At 44.3% G+C, this 16,398-nt stretch overlaps 1 protein-coding gene across 2 annotated transcripts in view; it reads right to left on the reverse strand.

The window, feature by feature from the left end:
* The window catches only part of cntn5 (contactin 5), a 700,818-nt gene that overhangs the window by 102,090 nt on the left and 582,330 nt on the right, over positions 1-16,398 (reverse strand). For both annotated transcript variants that reach the window (XM_052468732.1, XM_052468731.1), the window contains exon 19: positions 1,104-1,338. In XM_052468732.1, the coding sequence (XP_052324692.1) occupies positions 1,104-1,338 (235 nt within the window). The remainder of the gene's footprint in view (positions 1-1,103; positions 1,339-16,398) is intronic.

The following is a 16,398-nucleotide window of genomic DNA, read 5'->3' on the forward strand; positions in this document are numbered from 1 at the left end:
CATTAGAACTGTCAGTAGAACTGAGGACGTGACATTAGAACTGTCAGTAGAACTGAGGACGTGACATTAGAACTGACAGTAGAACTGAGGACGTGACATTAGAACTGAGGACGTGACAGTAGAACTGACATTAGAACTGAGGACGTGACAGTAGAACTGAGGACGTGACAGTAGAACTGAGGACGTGACAGTAGAACTGAGGACGTGACAATAGAACTGACAGTAGAACTGAGGACGTGACAGTAGAACTGAGGACGTGACAGTAGAACTGAGGACGTGACAGTAGAACTGAGGACGTGACAGTAGAACTGAGGACGTGACAGTAGAACTGAGAACGTGACAGTAGAACTGAGGACGTGACAGTAGAACACACACCTTTTGTACTAATGTTGCAGCATCTCGGCTTTCGTCAGCAACGTGACTTCAGAAATTATATAATATAAGGCGACTTGAAGGAGCCACTTCCCTTTGAATAATTTTTACTTTCCCCCTGCAAAGAAGTCCTTAGATGTCCTGACTCCTCCTGTCTCAGCCTCCAGTATTTATGCTGCAGTAGTTTATGTGTCGAGGGGCTAGGGTCAGTCTGTTACATCTGGAGTATTTCTCCTGTCTTATCTGGTGTCCTGTGTGAATTTAAGTATGCTCTCTCTAATTCTTTCTTTCTCTCTCTCTCTTTCTCTCTCTCTCGGAGGAGGACCTGAGCCCTAGGACCATGCCTCAGGACTACCTGGCATGATGATTCCTTGCTGTCCCCAGTCCACCTAGCCGTGCTGCTGCTCCAGTTTCAACTGTTCTGCCTTACTATTATTCGACCATGCTGGTCATTTATGAACATTTGAACATCTTGGCCATGTTCTGTTATAATCTCCACCCGGCACAGCCAGAAGAGGACTGGCCACCCCACATAGCCTGGTTTCTCTCTAGGTTTCTTCCTAGGTTTTGGCCTTTCTATGGAGTTTTTCCTAGCCACTGTGCTTCTACACCTGCATTGCTTGCTGTTTGGGGTTTCAGGCTGGGTTTCTGTACAGCACTTTGAGGCATCAGCTGATGTAAGAAGGGCTATATAAATACATTTGATTTGATGTGCGAGTGCAATAACTCACCTCCCTCTGCAGAGTACACAGTGACCACACCACTGAAGGGTCCATCTCCCTTGTTGTTGTACACGCCCACCTTCACTTCGAAGGGGGTGAGGGGAGGGAAGGTCTCATCTCTGTACTTGTACATAGTGGAATCTGCTGATGTCACCATCTTCTCCTTCCATCCTCGCGTCCCATTGGCTCTGAACGCCACGATGTAGCCAAAGCCCTCCCCATTCTGGAACTCCTCAGACACAGGCTAGAATACAGGGAATACATTTTTTGTTGGACATGTAAATCTAATCGATGACGACACCATGAGGTCATTTAAATATCTGAATTTATTCATTCATCCTCTGAAATATGAGTCCACGGACTCAAATAACTGTATTATATCCTGGTAGTAGCCTTGTAGGAGCCTACCCCACTGAACGTCTGTAGCTTACAGTATAACAGACACTTGTGCCTAAAGAAAATTAAAAAGACAGTAGAGAAATTAGATACATCCAAGTAAATTAGAGTACATGGAAATGAAACCATTTTGCATGGTCTGACCCCTGAGCCAAGCATAGCTACACCAATCCCCCTGAGCTAAGCATAGCTACACCAATCCCCCTGAGCTAAGCATAGCTACACTAATCCCCCTGAGCTAAGCATAGCTACACCAATCCCCCTGAGCTAAGCATAGCTACACCAATCCCACTGAGCTAAGCATAGCTACACCAATCCCCCTGAGCTAAGCATAGCTACACCAATCCCCCTGAGCTAAGCATAGCTACACTAATCCCCCTGAGCTAAGCATAGCTACACCAATCCCACTGAGCTAAGCATAGCTACACCAATCCCCCTGAGCTAAGCATAGCTACACCAATCCCCCTGAGCTAAGCATAGCTACACCAATCCCCCTGAGCTAAGCATAGCTACACTAATCCCCCTGAGCTAAGCATAGCTACACCAATCCCACTGAGCTAAGCATAGCTACACCAATCCCCCTGAGCTAAGCATAGCTACACCAATCCCACTGAGCTAAGCATAGCTACACCAATCCCCCTGAGCTAAGCATAGCTACACCAATCCCACTGAGCTAAGCATAGCTACACCAATCCCCCTGAGCTAAGCATAGCTACACCAATCCCACTGAGCTAAGCATAGCTACACCAATCCCCCTGAGCTAAGCATAGCTACACCAATCCCCCTGAGCTAAGCATAGCTACACCAATCCCCCTGAGCGAAGCATAGCTACACCAATCCCACTGAGCTAAGCATAGCTACACCAATCCCCCTGAGCTAAGCATAGCTACACCAATCCCACTGAGCTAAGCATAGCGACACCAATCCCCCTGAGCTAAGCATAGCTACACCAATCCCACTGAGCTAAGCATAGCTACACCAATCCCCATGAGATCTCCCCACATAACATAGCTACACCAATCCCCATGAGATCTCCGCACATAACATAACACCTGCTTACAAGCAAAAATCAGGAAGCAGTTGAGTTGGAGGCGTGCGTGGCCACGCAGTCGTGGGTGAACAGGGAGTACAGGAGAGGGCTCAGAACGCACCCTTGTGGGGCCCCAGTGTTGAGGATCAGAGGGGAGGAGATGTTGTTACCTACCCTCACCACCTGGGGGCGGCCCGTCAGGAAGTCCAGTACCCAGTTGCACAGGGCGGGGTCGAGACCCAGGGTCTCGAGCTTGATGACGAGCTTGGAGGGTACTATGGTGTTGAATGCTGAGCTGTAGTCGATGAACAGCATTCTCACATAGGTATACCTCTTGTCCAGATGGGTTAGGGCAGTGTGCAGTGTGGTTGAGATTGCATCGTCTGTGGACCTATTTGGCCGGTAAGCAAATTGGAGTGGGTCTAGGGTGTCAGGTAGGGTGGAGGTGATATGGTCCTTGACTAGTCTCTCAAAGCACTTCATGATGACGGAAGTGAGTGCTACGGGGCGATAGTCATTTAGCTCAGTTACCTTAGCTTTCTTGGGAACAGGAAAAATGGTGGCCCTCTTGAAGCATGTGGGAACAGCAGACTGGTATAGGGATTGATTGAATATGTCCGTAAACACACCGGCCAGCTGGTCTGCGCATGCTCTGAGGGCGCGGCTGGGGATGCCGTCTGGGCCTGCAGTCTTGCGAGGGTTAACACGTTTAAATGTCTTACTCACCTCGGCTGCAGTGAAGGAGAGACCGCATGTTTTCGTTGCAGGCCGTGTCAGTGGCACTGTATTGTCCTCAAAGCGGGCAAAAAAGTGATTTAGTCTGCCTGGGAGCAAGACATCCTGGTCCGTGACTGGGCTGGATTTCTTCCTGTCGTCCGTGATTGACTGTAGACCCTGCTACATGCCTCTTGTGTCTGAGCCGTTAAATTGAGATTCTACTTTGTCTCTGTACTGACGCTTAGCTTGTTTGATAGCCTTGCGGAGGGAATAGCTGCACTGTTTGTATTCGGTCATGTTACCAGACACCTTGCCCTGATTAAAAGCAGTGTTTCGCGCTTTCAGTTTCATGCGAATGCTGCCATCAATCCACGGTTTCTGGTTAGGGAATGTTTTAATCGTTGCTATGGGAATGACATCTTCAACGCACCTTCTAATGAACTCGCACACCGAATCAGCGTATTCGTCAATGTTGTTATCTGACGCAATACGAAACATGTCCCAGTCCACGTGATGGAAGCAGTCTTGGAGTGTGGAGTCAGCTTGGTCGGACCAGCGTTGGACAGACCTCAGCGTGGGAGCCTCTAGTTTTAGTTTCTGTCTGTAGGCAGGGATCAGCAAAATGGAGTCATGGTCAGCTTTTCCGAAAGGGGGGCGGGGCAGGGCCTTATATGCGTCGCGGAAGTTAGAGTAACAATGATCCAATGTTTTTCCACCCCTGGTTACGCAATCGATATGCTGATAAAATTTAGGGAGTCTTGTTTTCAGATTAGCCTTGTTAAAATCCCCAGCTACAATGAATGCAGCCACCGGATAAATTGTTTCCAGTTTGCAAAGAGTTAAATAAAGTTTGTTCAGAGCCATCGATGTGTCTGCTTGGGGGGGGATATATACGGCTGTGATTATAATCGAAGAGAATTCTCTTGGTAGATAATGCGGTCTACATTTGATTGTGAGGAATTCTAAATCAGGTGAACAGAAGGATTTGAGTTCCTGTATGTTTCTTTCATCACAACATGTCTCGTTAGCCATAAGGCATACGCGCCCGCCCCCGCCCCTCTTCTTACCAGAAAGGTGTTTGTTTCTGTCGGCGCGATGCGTGGAGAAACCCGTTGGCTGCACCGCTTCGGATAGCGTCTCTCCAGTGAGCCATGTTTCCGTGAAGCACAGAACGTTACAGTCTCTGATGTCCCTCTGGAATGCTACCCTTGCTCGGATTTCATCAACCTTGTTGTCTAGAGACTGGACATTGGCAAGAAGAATGCTAGGGAGTGGTTCACGGTGTGCCCGTCTCTGGAGTCTGACCAGAAGACCGCCGCGTTTCCCTCTTTTTCGGAGTCGTTTCCTTGGGTCGCTGCATGCGATCCATTCCGTTGTCCTGTTTGTAAGGCAAAACACAGGATCCGCGTCGCGAAAAACATATTCTTGGTCGTACTGATGGTGAGTTGACGCTGATATTCATTCAGCAGTTCTTCTCGACTGTATGTAATGAAACCTAAGATGACCTGGGGTACTAATGTAAGAAATAACACGTAAAAAAAACAAAAAACTGCATAGTTTCCTAGGAACGCGAAGCGAGGCGGCCATCTCTGTCGGCGCCGGAAGTATATATGGAGGAGGTCAGAGACCTGGCCGGGTGGTGCCAGAAAAACAACCTATCCCTCACTGTAACCGAAACTAAGGAGATGATTGTGGACTACAGGAAAAGGAGGACCGAGCACGCCCCCATTCTCATAGACACGGCTGTAGTGGAGCAGGTTGGGAACTTCAAGTTCCTTGGTGTCCACATCAACAAAAAACTAGAATGGTCCAAACACACCAAGACAGTAGTGAAGAGGGCACGACAAAGCCTATTCCCCCTCAGGAAACTAAAAAGATTTGGCATGGGTCCTGAGATCCTCAAAAGGAACTACAGCTGCAACATTGAGAGCATACTGACTGGTTGCATCACTGCCTGGTACGGCAGTTGCTCGGCCTCTGACCGCAAGACACTACAAAGGGTAGTGCGTACGACCCAGTACATTACTGGGGCTAAGCTGCCTGCCATCCAGGACCTCTACACCAGGCGATGTCAGAGGAAGGCCCTAACAATTGTCAAAGACCCCAGCCTCCCCAGTCATAGACTGTTCTCTCTACCACCGCATGGCAAGCGGAACCGGAGAGCCAAGTCTAGGACCAAAAGGCGTCTCAACAGTTTTTACCCCCAAGCCATAAGACTCCTGAACAGGTAATCAAATGGCTATTTGCATTGTGAACCCCCCCCCCCACAACCCCTCTTTTTATGCTGCTGCTACTCTCTGTTTATCATATACGCACAGTCACTATAACTACATATTCATGTACATACTACCTCAATTGGCCTGACCAACCAGTGCTCCCGCACATTGGCTAACCGGGCTATCTGCATTGTGCCCACCCCTCTTTTACGCTATTGCTACTTTCTGTTTATCATATATGCATAGTCACTTTAACCATATCTACATATACATAATACCTCAATCAACCTGGCTAACCGGTGTTTTTATGTATCCTTGCTACTTTTATAGCCTCGCTACTGTATATGGCCTGTCTTTTTACTGTTGTTTTATTTCTTTACCTACCTATTGTTCACCTAATACCTGCTGCCTTGGCAGGGACTAATGGGGATCCGTAATAAACCCCAGGAAGAATAGCTGCTGCCTTGGCAGGAACTAATGGGGATCCATAATACATACAAACTCTCCAGGACCAGGGTTGTCCTGACCTAGGCTCTACCACAGTGGACTAACACAGTCTTGTGGCGTGCAGGAGACCCCAGTTGACACAGTCAGTTCCCTTAGTGGTGCAGTGGAGGGTAAGCACATGTGAATTCAGTTTAAACACCTTTCTTATATAACTATTATCATATTACTCAAGCGTTTACCCACCTATCCAGGAATGCATTATAAATATAGGGAACTTTACTTTATTCATGAACAGGGAAGCAGGAACAGCGTTTACACACCTATTTTTTCATACCACTACATCACTGCTTCCTTGAAATGACCCTCCTATCTATGGTCCTATGACACAATAAAATCAGCAGTTTATCTATACACAGCAACAATCACTTAGAAGGGCTTCATCAACTGATATCAGCCTCCACCATGAACTCACCAGCTCAAAACTTGTTTTCATTGACAAGGCATATCATTTCCAGATTTTCTATTTTTTTTTCTCGTAACCTCTTTGGTAACAGGATTATTATTATGTGTCTGCAAATGAAACACTAAACAGACAGTAATTAAATCAAAATGCCACAAAGTCCAAGCTGAATCCCTGTAACTTCCAAGCCATAATGAAATAAATGACTTGTAAATGTCACGCTCTTTGATGGCATGAACACTTTGCATAGACACTTTTGGTGTTGTTTCTGCAGCTATACTGTAAGGTTTAATCTTGGTAAGTCCTTAAGGGTTTTAATTATTGTGTGAATATTTTGTGTTCTTGCTTTAGTTTTGTTTTTCCCCAACCTCAAACCTACTGTAGCACATTGTGTTTATCAATCACATTTATTTATAAAGCCCTTTTTACATCGGCAGATGTCACAAAGTGCTGTACAGTAACCCAGGCTAAAACCCCAAAAAGCAAGAAATGCTGATGTAGAAGCACGGTGGCTAGGAAAAACTCCCTAGAAAGATAGGAACCTTGTGGCCAGTCCTCTTTTGGCTGCGAGGGGTGGAGATTATAAGAGCACATGGCCATTAAGGCCAGACCGTTCTTCAAGATTTTGAATTGTTCATAGATGACCAGCAGGGTCAAATAATAGTCACAGTGGTAGAGGGTGAAACAGATCAGTACCTCAGAAGTAAATGTCAGTTGGTTTTTCATAGCTGAGCAATCAGAGGTCGAGAGAGCAGGTGTGGTAGAGAGACAGAGCAATAGAGAGAGATAATTGAAGACACCATGTCCGAGACAAGGTAGCACATCTGGTGAACAGGTCAGGGTTCCTGCAGCAGCATGACCAGGTGGACTGGAAACAACCAGGACTCATCAGGCCAGGTAGTCCTGAGACATGGTCCTAGGGCTCAGTTCCTCCGGGAGGAGGGGGAGAGATGAGAAATAGAGGGATCATACTTAAATTTACACAGGACCAGATAAGACAGGAGAATTACACCAGATGAAATAGACTGACCGTAGCTGCCCGGCACTTTGACAAAGCACAGCTCCCACACCACTCAACCCACTCAAGTGACTCACCCCTCCCAGGGACAGCATGGAAGAGCACCAGTAAGCCAGTGACTCAGTCCCCGTAATAGGGTCAGAGGCAGAGAATCCCAGTGGAGAGAAAGGAGCCGGCCAGGCAGAGACAGCAAGGGTGGTTCGTTGCTCCAGTGCCTTGCCGTTCACCTTCGCACCCCTGGGCTAGACTACACTCAATCATATGACCTACTGAAGAGATGAGTCTTCAGTAAAGACTTAAAGGTTGAAACCGAGTCTGCGTCTCTCACATGGATAGATAGACCATTACATAAACATTGAGCTCTATAGAAAGCCCTGCCTCCAGCTGTTTGCTTAGAAATTCTAGGGGCAATAAAAAGACCTGTGTCTTGTGGCGTACGTGTAGGTATGTACTGCAGGACCAAATCGGAGAGATGGGTATGAGAGATGGGTATGAGAAAGTAATGCTGAGAATGTAGTGCTTTGTAGGTCAGCTGTAAAACCTTGAAGTCAGCCCTAACAGGAAGCTTGACTGGATTCTAGTCAAGATTTTAGCAGCCGTGTAATAAACTGAAGTTTATTTAGTGCTGTATGTGGGTAGCCGGTAAGTAATATAATAATAATATATGCCATTTAGCAGACGCTTTTATCCAAAGCGACTTACAGTCATGTGTGCATACATTCTACGTATGGGTGGTCCCGGGAATCGAACCCACTACCCTGGCGTTACAAGCGCCATGCTCTACCAACTGAGCTACAGAAGGACCACGTAGAACAGCAGTAGTCTAATCTGGACGAGACGCAAGCATGGATGAGCTTTTCTGCATCAATTTTTTTTTAAGTTTCAGATTTTTTGCAAATTTTACAAAGCTGCCCTTGCAATATTATTGACATGTTTGTCAAAAGAGAGATCAGGGTCCAGAGTAACACTGAGGTCCTTCACATTTCTATTTGGTTGTCAGATCAAACAGCAGATCTCCAAGGCTACAGTGGGGCCACAGTTTCTCCTCACCCCTCCTGTCTCAGCCTCCAGTATTTATGCTGCAGCAGTTTATGTGTCGGGGGCTAGGGTCAGTCTGTTATATCTGGAGTATTTCTCCAGTGTCCTGCATACGTGTAGGTATGTACGGCAGGAACAAATCGGAAAGATAGGTAGGAGCAAGCCCATGTAATGCTTTGTAGGTTAGCAATAAAACCTTGAAATCAGCCCTTGCCTTGACAGGAAGCCAGTGTAGGGAGGCTAGCACTGGAGTAATATGATCAAATCTTTTTATTCTAGTCAGGATTCTAGCAGCTGTGTTCAACACTGACTGAAGTGTATTTAGTGCTTTATCCGGGTAGCCGGAAAGTGGAGCATTGCAGTAGTAGTGTAACCTAGAAGTGACAAAAGCATGGATTACTTTTTCCGCATAAATGTTGGAGAACATTTCTGATCTTTGCAATGTTACGCAGATGGAAAAAAGCTTTCCTTTGAAACAGTCTTGATATGTTTGTCAAAAGAGAGATCAGGGTCCAGAGTAACACCGAGGTCCTTCACAGTTTTATTTGAGACAACTGTACAACCATCAATATTAATTATCAGATTCAACAGAAGATCTCTTTGTTTCTTGGGAACTAGAACTGTCACGGTCTTTCAAAATCGAACCCAGAAGCAGACCAGGACAAGGAGTAGGAAGAAGGTGAGTATTTATTTACAAGTGAATGTGAATGGGTAGATATATCCAGGTGGCGTAGCGGGCAGCGGTGGTGAGTTGATGGGAGTAAATAGGTGGATCCAATGGGGTAGCGGAATCCGCCGACGACCAGGCGGGAATGGGGTAAATGATCCGGGTGAGTAACTGAAGACAGAACAAACATAGGTATGTTTAAGGCAAGCAATACGTAAAATTGAAAAATTAAAAAAATTCTATCCAACTTGAGGCTGATACTATGGCACAACATACTGTTCATGGCTAACAATCCGGCAGGGAATGGATGTCAGGTCCGGGCTTATGAAGAGGAGAGATGATGATCAGGACCAGGTGTGCAGATAGCTGATGGGATACAGGTGCGGGTAATCAGAACTCCCAACTGGCTACATTGCCCGGCAACCAGACAGGGTGCGTTCCAGGACGCCGGAAAAAAACACTCCAGGACAGAACACAGGCAAAAAACAGACTCAGGAAACGGGATTCGTGACAAGAACAAGCATCTCTGTTTTGTCCGAGTTTAAAAGTAGAATGTTTGCAGCCATACACTTCCTTATGTCTGAAACACAGGCTTCCAGTGAGGGCAATTTTGGGGCTTCACCATGTTTCATTGAAATGTACAGCTGTGTGTCATCCGCATAGCAGTGAAAGTTAACATTATGTTTTCAAATGACATCCCCAAGAGGTGAAATATATAGTGAAAACGAGTGGTCCTAAAACGGAACCTTGAAGAATACCAACACTTACAATTGATTTGTCACAGGACAAACCATCCACAGAGACAAACTGATATCTTTCCAACAGATAAGATCTAAACCAGGCCAGAACTTGTCTGTGTAGACCAATTTGGGTTTCCAATCTCTCCAAAAGAATGTGGTGATCGATGGTGTCAAAAAGCGGCACTAAGGTCTAAGAGCACTAAGGTCTAGGAGCACTAAGGTCTAGGAGCACTAAGGTCTAGGAGCACTAAGGTCTAGGAGCACTAAGGTCTAGGAGTACTAAGGTCTAGGAGCACTAAGGTCTAGGACTAAGGTCTAAGAGCACTAAGGTCTAGGAGCACTAAGGTCTAGGAGCACTAAGGTCTAGGAGCACTAAGGTCTAGGAGCACTAAGGTCTAAGAGCACGAGGACAGATGCAGAGCCTTGGTCTGACGCCATTAAAAGGTCATTGACAACCTTCACGAGCGCAGTCTCTGTCCTATGATGGGGTCTAAATCCAGACCGAAGCGTTTCATATACATTATTTGTCTTCAGGAAGTTGCAGCGCAACAGCTTTTAATTTGTTCGTTTTTTGAGGAATGGGAGATTCAATATAGGCCGATTGTCTTTTATAATAGGAGAGGCTGTATTATGGCCACTTTTAGTGAGTTTGGTGCACATCCGGAGGTCAGGGAGCCATTTATTGTGTTCAACATAGAAGGGCCAAGCACAGTAAGTAGCTTTGTCAGTAGTTTAGTTGGAATAGGGTCCAGTAGGCAGCTGGAAGCCATTTACAATTTTCGTGAATGTGTGAAGAGATACAGGATTAAAAAACTTGAGTGTCTCCATTGATCTTACATCCTGGCAGTTCTGTGTAGACTCTGAGCCTTGGAGAAATATGCAGATTCAAAGAGGAGTCCGTAATTTCCTTTCTAAAAAATACATATATTAGAAAGCAAATTACGGACTCCTCTTTGAATCTGCATATTTCTCCAAGACTCAGAGTATATATATATATATATATATATATATAGGCCAGTTGAGAACAAGTTGTCATTTACAACTGCGACCTGGTCAAGATAAAGCAAAGCAGTGCGACACAAACAACAACACAGAGTTACACATGGAATAAACAAACGTACTGTCAATAACACAATAGAAAAGTATATATACAGTGTGTGCAAATGGCATAAGGAGGTAAGGCAATAAATAGGCCATAGTAGCCTAGAAAGTACAATTTAGCAAATGAACACTGGAGATGAAAACATTTGGAGTGTTTCCTTTGATCCTGGAACCTGGAAGTTCTGTGAAGACTCAGGACAACTGAATAAATACTTAGATTCAATCATGAGTCCGTCATTTGCTTTCTAATGACCATGACCTTTTCTTCTCAGAAGTTAATAAATTCATCACTGCTGAAGTGAAAGCCATCTTCTCTCTAGGGTGTTACAAGGTTAAATTTAGATCCTCAGTTAAGTGGTTAACTGAGTCTTGTTCTCAATTGTCCTTGGGTAGGTGGAGGGAGTATGGAAGGGCATCCAGGAATCTTTGGGGTGTTCAAGAATTTATTACATGGCTTCTGATAATACTTGGTTTGGGTCTGAGCAGATTTTTTGTTTCAATTGCAAACATAATAAGATGGTGGTCCGAAAAACATATAGACCGATAATATTTATTCCACGGGACAAAACTAGATCCAGGATATGACTGTGGCAATGCGTTGCTCTGGAGAAATGTTGGACAAAACCCACTGAGTTGATGATGGCTCCGAAAGCCTTTTGGAGTCGGTCTGTGGACTTTTCCATGTGAATATTGAAGTCACCAAAAATTAGATGATTATCTGCTATGAAAACAAGGTCCGATAGGAATTCAGGGAACTCAGTGTGGAACTCTGTATTCGGCCCAGGAGGCCTGTAAACAGTAGCTATAAAAAGGGATTGAGTCGGCTGCATAGATTTCATGACTAGAAGCTCAACAGACAAAAACGCAGTGTTCAAAATGTTTATTTATAAATTGAAATGTGTCGTAACTGTTAGCAACACCTCCGACATTGCGGGATGCACAGTGGATATGGTCACTAGTGTAGCCAGGAGGTGAGGCCTCATTTAACACAGTAAATTCATCAGGCTTAAGCCATGTTTCAGTCAGGCCAATCGCATCAACGTTATGATCAGTGATTAGTTCATTAACTATGACTAACTTGGTAGTGAGGGATCTATCATTAAGTAGCCCTATTTTGAGAAGTGAGATATCACAAGCTCTGAGAATAATGACAGGAATGGAGGAGATCTTTATTCCAGTGATATTGCTAAGGCTAACACTACCATGTTAGTTTTGCCCAGCCTAGAGACACGGTCTCAAATCAAATCAAAGTTTATTATTTGTCACGTGCGCCGAATATAACAACCTTACAGTGAAATGCCAACAGTGCAATTTTAAGTAAAAAATAGGTATAAAATAGGTATAAAATAGGTATATATATACAATCGTTAAGTAAAGAAAATAAAAAGAAAACAGAAAAATGAAAATAACAGCAGCAGCAGGTGGTACCGGTTCAGAGTCAATGTGGGGCATCGGTTAGTCGGGCTAATGGAGGTAGTATTTACGGCGCGGGGGGGGGTGAGATCTTGCGTGATCTTTGTTTCTGGTGTCCTTTGACAGCTCTTTGGTCTTGGCCATAGTGGAGTTTGGAGTGTGACTGTTTGAGGTTGTGAACAACTTGATAACAAGTTCAAACAGGTGCCATTAATACAGAGTGGAAGACAGAGGAGCCTCTTACAGAAGAAGTTACAGGTCTGTGAGATGTGTATGTGGGTTACATGGAGAAACAGTCTATTTTCCATCCTCTCCAAAATGTTTTCTTGCCTCACATCATCATGTGGAAACGGTATATTGACGATATTTGCCGAACAGCTCCAGGCGTTCCATGCTTTTCTTAACTCCTGTTCTGAGCATCTGAGATTTTACTATGCCTTCTGACACACGTCAAATCAGTTTTCTTGATCTTCTGATCTTGTGTGAAGATAATGTTCTATACCCTGATCTTTACAGGAAGCAGAAACCTACTGATCGTAAACAGTTTGTTGACGGATGATAGTTGTCACCCACTTCCCTTGAAAAAATAGTTTGCCCTACAGCCAATTCTGTTGAATCAAAAGAATTTGCAAAAAACAATCAGATTTCGACAGAAATATGGCTGAGACGCAAAGAAAGTTCAAGGAGAGGGACTACAAGAATGATCAGATTAATATTGCCTTTGAGAAAATTCAAAACAAAACATGACCTTTTTCAAGGTCAGTCTCGCAAAAAGACGCATTCTTGTGTTTTAACTACCCGCTATTCAAAGTGCTCTGAACAAATTAAGGGATTTGTTCACAAACATTGGCACATCCTAAAATCCGATGATCGTCTCGGTAATGTGTTTTCGGACCTTCCCTTGGTCGTATTCTCGCGGGGCAGAAATCTCAGAGACCAATTGGTACACTCTGATTTACCACCCCAAGATATTCCTGAACAACGTCTATTTGCGCCCCTACTGGATGGAAATTACAAATGTAATGGCTGTGCTCAATGCAATGGCACTTATAAATATATATCCTTCAAACACCCACAAACAGGGAAATCGATCCCAATAAAAGGTGTTATTACGTGCTCCACTAAGGCAGTTATTTATCTTATAACTTATCCTTGTGGTAAAAATGATGTAGGTAAAACAAAGTGTGAATTAAAACTACGTATCTCAGAGCATCGTAGCACCATTAGGTGTAAAAACTTTACTTATCCAGTTGCGGCCCACTTCTTGGAGGCAGGCCACTCGATTTCGTCTCTGCGTTATATTGGCATCGAACATGTCACCCTCCCTAGGAGAGGGGGTGACCTTGATCATTTATTGTTAAAACGAGAGGCTGGCTGGATCTTTAATTTAAAGACCCTTGCTCCCTTCAGTCTCAACATAGACTTTGATCTGAAGCCATTCTTGTGATTATTGTGACTCTGCCATTGTAATTGTTTGTAAGCTTGTGTAGTCAAATGAATGTATGATCGTATGCTATCCATTTGTTGTTTGTATGCTGTTCTTTGTATGACATTTCAATATTTGATAATTAACCAATGATATTAGGCCACTCTTGGCCATGATTACAGACACCTGTGTCTTTTGACACTCTACAAACGAGTCATCCCGCAGTGTTTGTGATTATACCCTGATGAAGACAGCTTGGCTGTCGAAACGTTGGTAATTACATTTTTGCATCTGAGCTCCTAGAGTGTGCGGCGGCTCTCTTTTATTTTCAAGTTTTCTACTCCGCTAGCCAGCACCTCGCCTAAATAGGTGTGCGTTTCTTTTTCTTCTAGACAGGTCTGTGAGAGCCAGAAATCTTGCTTGTTTGTAGGTGACCAAATACTTATTTTCCACCATAATTTGCAAATAAATTCATAAACAATCCTATAATGTGATTTTCTGGATTTTTTTTGTCATTTTGTCTGTCATAGTTGAAGTGAACCTATGATGAAAATTACAGGCCTCTCTCATCTTTTTAAGTGGGAGAACTTGCACAATTGGTGGCTGACTAAATACTTTTTTTTTGCCCCACTGTATATTCTTGAAATCACAAGTGCAATATTGCAAAATACATTTTAGCCTTTTGTTAATCCACCTGTCGTCTCAGATTTTGAAAATATGTTTTACAGCGAAAGCAATCCAAGCGTTTGTGTAAGTTTATCGATCACTCGACAAAACATTATGAACATAGCATCAAAGTAGCTTGGTCACGAAAATCAGAAAAGCAATCAAATTAATCGCTTACCTTTGATGATCTTCAGATGTTTTCACTCACGAGACTCCCAGTTACACAATAAATGTTCCTTTTGTTTTTTATAATCAATTCACAGGTGATTTTTAAAATATATAATCGATAATATATCAACCGCAACTGTCTTTATCAGTAGGAGAGGGAGAGACAATGGCTGCCCAAACTCTGTTACGTGAGCAAAAGTCATGCAAACACCTGACACGATGTTATCTTTCTCGCTAATTTTTCAAAATAAAAGCCTAAAACTATGTCTAAAGACTGTTGACACCTTGAGGAAGTGAAAAGGTATCTGGTTGATATCCCTTTAAATGGAGCAAAGGCAGGCTATGGCAGGCTATGGAACATGGATTTTTCAAAATAGAAGTCACTTCCTGGTTTGACTTTCCTCGGGGTTGCGCCTGCAGTATCAGTTCTGTTATACTCACAGACAATATTTTGACAGTTTTGGAAACTTTAGAGTGTTTTCTATCCTAATATGTCAATTATATGCATATTCTAACATCTGTTCCTGAGAAATAGGCTGTTTACTTTGGGAACATTATTTTTCCAAACGTAAAAATAGTGCCCCCTAGCTTCAAGAGGTTATCTTGATTACGTTGAGGGATAAGTTGTTATTCAGGCACCACCCGACCAGGTCTCTGACCAGGTCTCTGACCTCCTCACTATAGGCTGTCTCGTCATTGTTGGTGATTAGGCCTACCACTGTTGTGTCATCTGCAAACTTAATGATGGTTTTGAAGTCATGCCTGGCCATGCAGTCGTGGGTGAACTGGTGAACAGGGAACAGAGGAGGGGACTGAGCAAGCACCCCCGAGGGACTCCAGTGTTGAGGATCTGAATGGCAGATGTGTTACTACCTACCCTCACCACCTGCGGGCGGCCCGTCAGTCCCAGGATTCTTAGCATAGTGATGAGCTTTCGGGGCACTATGGTGTTGAATGCTGAGCTGTCGTTAATTAATAGCATTCTCACGTAGTTTTTCCTTTTGTCCCGGTGGGAAAGGGCAGTTTGGAGTGCAATAGAGATTGCATCATCTGTGGATCTATTTGAGCGGTATGCAAATTGGAATGAGTTTAGGGTTTCTGGGATAATGGTGTTAATGTGAGCCATTACCAGCCTTTCAAAGCACGTCATGGCTATGGACGTGAGTGCTATAGGTCTGTAGTCATTTAGGCAGAATACTATAGTGCTCTGGGGCACAGGGACTATAGTGGTCTGCTTGAAGCATGTTGGTATTACAGACTCAATCAGGGAGATGTTCAAAATGTCAGTGAAGACACCTGCCAGTTGGTCAGCACATGCTCGGAGCATACGTCCCCTCAATGGGGATAGCTGACTATCTCTAGCTGACTGGCAGACTCCACTAAGCTGGCAGGCTGGATAAAAGCCTGCTGGCTGGCCTGCACCCTTTGTCATTGTGGAGCTATAGGAGTTAGAGCCCTGTCTATGTTCATAGATAAGATGAGAGCACCCCTCCAGCTAGGATGGAGTCCATCACTCTTCAGCAGGCCAGGCTTGTTCCTGTTTGTGGGGGAGTCCCAGAAAGAGGGCCAATTATCTACAAATTCTATATTTTGGGAGGGGCAGAAAACAATTTTCAACCAGCGATTGAGTTGTGAGACTCTACTGTGGAGCTCAAGACTACCCTGAACTGGGAGGGGGCCAGAGACAATTACTCGATGCCGACACATCGTTCTTGATAATTTACAGGCTGAAGCTATGTTGCTATGTATTGGTCACATGCACATGGTTAGCAGATGTTAATGTGTGTGTAGCGAAATGCTT

Source organism: Oncorhynchus keta, chromosome 18 (genome assembly GCF_023373465.1).
Source record: "Oncorhynchus keta strain PuntledgeMale-10-30-2019 chromosome 18, Oket_V2, whole genome shotgun sequence".
NCBI lineage: Eukaryota > Metazoa > Chordata > Actinopteri > Salmoniformes > Salmonidae > Oncorhynchus > Oncorhynchus keta.